At 51.7% G+C, this 3,205-nt stretch overlaps 1 protein-coding gene across 1 annotated transcript; it reads left to right on the top strand.

Annotated features, from left to right (window-relative positions):
• Positions 1 to 1,697: 1,697 nt before the first annotated feature.
• Positions 1,698 to 2,972, top strand: LOC139543464 (uncharacterized). Its single transcript, XM_071349563.1, has one exon. It carries the CDS (start codon positions 1,698 to 1,700, stop codon positions 2,970 to 2,972), a length of 1,275 nt encoding a protein of 424 aa, XP_071205664.1.
• Positions 2,973 to 3,205: the final 233 nt, after the last annotated feature.

Here is a 3,205-nt window from a genome sequence, read left to right as displayed (position 1 = left end):
GACACTTCTAAGTGACCCCAAACTTTTGAGCGGTTGTGTATATATATCAAGACATATACGTAGGGAACTCGTACACATTGTAAATATGAAAATAGAAGACATCATTTCAGAACGTGACCTACCGCTTGCATATCAATTTAAGACTGGGAAGAATTTACGTTCTCAATCTCCCCCTATCTGCAAGCATAGCCAATGACGTTACACATGATTGGCATCTGACTTGAACCAACCAATTAGAATATATAAAAATGAAATACACAGTTCACTAAGAGACCAGTTACGATAAGTAAAGAGATCAAATGTACTTTCTTGTCTATTAACTTACAGAGAACAGAAATGTATATTTAAAAATCTGCCAGTTAGAGACCGTAGACCAAACCTTCCAGTTGGAGACCGTAGACCAAACCTTCCAGTTAGAGACCGTAGACCAAACCTTCCAGTTAGAGACCGTAGACCAAACCTTCCAGTTAGAGACCGTAGACCAAATCCCCACTTTTGGAAGTGATACTTAAAGGCATTTTTTCACAGATTTTCAAAAGTGATTTTGAACGAGACAGACTATTTCACTTTACATCATATTTGAATATTTTTGCACATTCTCTTATTCATAGCAACTTACAATCAGTGCATTCAAATAAAGTAGGTAAAACAACCAAATATCACAATAATTTCAAGTAAAACATTCTTCAAAATAGCCACTATCTGCAAAAGCAGTGCTAGGAAGGTTAAATGAAGAGTAGAGGAATGTTGGAGGAACTTTGAAGGAAGGGTAGAGAAAAGGTTAAGGAAGGTTAAAGGAAGGGTATAGGAAGGGTAAAGGAAGGGTAAAGGAAGGGTAAAGTAAGGTTAAAGGAAGGTTAAAGGAAAGGTTAAGGAAGATTAAAGGAAGGGTAAAGGAAGGGTAAAGGAAAGATTAAGGAAGGTTAAAGGAAGGGTAAAGGAAGGGTAAAGTAAGGGTAAAGGAAGGGTAAAGTAAGATTCAAGGAAGGTTAAAGGAAAGGTTAAGGAAGGTTAAAGGAAGGGTAAAGGAAAGATTAAGGAAGGTTAAAGGAAGGGTAAAGTAAGGGTAAAGGAAGGGTAAATGAAAGGTTAAGGAAGGTTAAAGGAAGGGTAAAGGAAGGGTAAAGGAAGGGTAAAGTAAGGGTAAAGGAAGGTTAAAGGAAGGGTAAAGTAAGATTAAAGGAAGGTTAAAGGAAGGGTAAAGTAAGATTAAAGGAAGGTTAAAGGAAGGGTAAAGTAAGATTAAAGGAAGGTTAAAGGAAGGGTAAAGGAAGGGTAAAGGAAGGTTAAAGGAAGGTTAAGGGAAGGGTAAAGGAAGGTTAGAGGAAGGTTAAAGCAAGGTTAAAGGAAGGTTAGATGAAGGTTAAAGGAAGGGTACAGGAAGGTTAGAGGAAGGGTAAAGGAAAGGTAAAGGAAGGTTAAAGGAAGGGTAAAGGAAGGGTAAAGGAAGGGTAAAGGAAGGGTAAAGGAATGTTAAAGGAAGGTTAGAGGAAAATTAAAGGAAGGGTAAAGGTTAAATGAAGGGTAAAGGAAGGTTAAATGAAGGGTAAAGGAAGGGTAAAGGAAGAACAATCTCACACTTTACTTTGATATTCATCCCAGATATTTAATAAATGTAACATGCAAACACACACGTCTACACATCATGAGCAGATGGCTCAACTTCCTTCACCAGATTGTCTCTGAGGCTCGCACACATGGGTCTACATTACTCTAAACCCCTCCTCACCACCCCGCACCCCTCCACCCCTCCTCACCACCCTGCACCCCTTCAGCCCTCATCCTTCACCCTTCACCCCACCTCCTTCCCCCTCAACCCTTCTCCCTCATCCTCCACCCCTCCTACTTCACCCTCCACCCCTCCTACTTCACCCCTCAACCCACCTCCTTCCCCCTCGACCCTTCTCCCTCACCCTCCACCCCTTCTACTTCACCCCTCCTACTTCACCCTCCACCCCTTCTACCTCACCCTCCACCCCTCCTACTTCACCCTCCACCCCTTCTACCTCACCCTCCACCCCTTCTACCTCACCCTCCACCCCTCCTACTTCACCCTCTACCCCTTCTCCTTCCCCCTTCCCCCCCTCCTTCACCATCCACCCCTCCTCTTTCACCTTCTACCACCTTGGCCCTCCCATCCCCTTCCCCCTCCAGCCCCCTTGGCCCTCCCACCCCCTCCCCCTCCAGCCCCTCCCACCCCCTTCCCCCCCCAGCCCCCTTGGCCCTCCCACCCCCTCCCCCTCCAGCCCCTCCCACCCCCCTCCCCCTCCAGCCCCTCCCACCCCCCTCCCCCTCCAGCCCCCTTGGCCCTCCCACCCGCTCCAGCCCCCTTGGCCCTCCCACCCCCTTCCCCCTCGGCCCTCCCATCCCCTTCCCCCTCCAGCCCCCTTCCCCCTCCAGCCCCCTTCCCCCTCCAGCCCCCTTGGCCCTCCCACCCCCTTCACCCTCCAGCCCCCTCGGCCCTCCCACCCCCTTCCCCCTCCAGCCCCCTTGGCCCTCCCACCCCCTTCCCCCTTGGCCCTCCCACCCCCTTCCCCCTTGGCCCTCCCACCCCCTTCCCCCTCCAGCCCCCTTCCCCCTCCAGCCCCCTTGGCCCTCCCACCCCCTTCCCCCTCCAGCCCCCTCGGCCCTCCCACCCCCTTCCCCCTCCAGCCCCCTTGGCCCTCCCATCCCCTTCCCCCTCCAGCCCCCTTGGCCCTCCCAACCCCTTCACCCTCCAGCCCCCTTGGCCCTCCCACCCCCTTCCCCCTCCAGCCCCCTTCCCCCTCCCACCCCCTTCCCCCTCCAGCCCCCTTGGCCCTCCCACCCCCTTCCCCTCCAGCCCCCTTGGCCCTCCCACCCCCTTCCCCTCCAGCCCCCTTGACCCTCCCACCCCCTTCCCCTCCAGCCCCCTTGGCCCTCCCACCCCCTTCCCCTCCAGCCCCCTTGGCCCTCCCACCCCCTTCCCCTTGATAAACCTCTACATCTCCTAATGACTCTCCTTCATGAGAGAGCGACGACAGTGTCGTGTCGAGTGAAACCCGCCGCTGATGATTAAGGGAGCTTATTAAAAGCAACCTTGTAGAGTAGTGCGCGTGATGGAGGGTGCGTTACGAGGCCTGATCCCTCTCGAATGACACCACGCTCTCCCGAACACGCCACATTTTTTTTTTTTCCTGATTAGCCTGACGTGGAACGAGCGATACCACCAAACCTGTTAATAACG

This window comes from Salvelinus alpinus, chromosome 18 (genome assembly GCF_045679555.1).
Source record: "Salvelinus alpinus chromosome 18, SLU_Salpinus.1, whole genome shotgun sequence".
NCBI classification, from domain to species: Eukaryota; Metazoa; Chordata; class Actinopteri; order Salmoniformes; family Salmonidae; genus Salvelinus; species Salvelinus alpinus.
The sequence above is the reverse complement of the archived record's forward strand: the minus strand, read 5'-3'. Positions and strand labels throughout refer to the sequence as shown.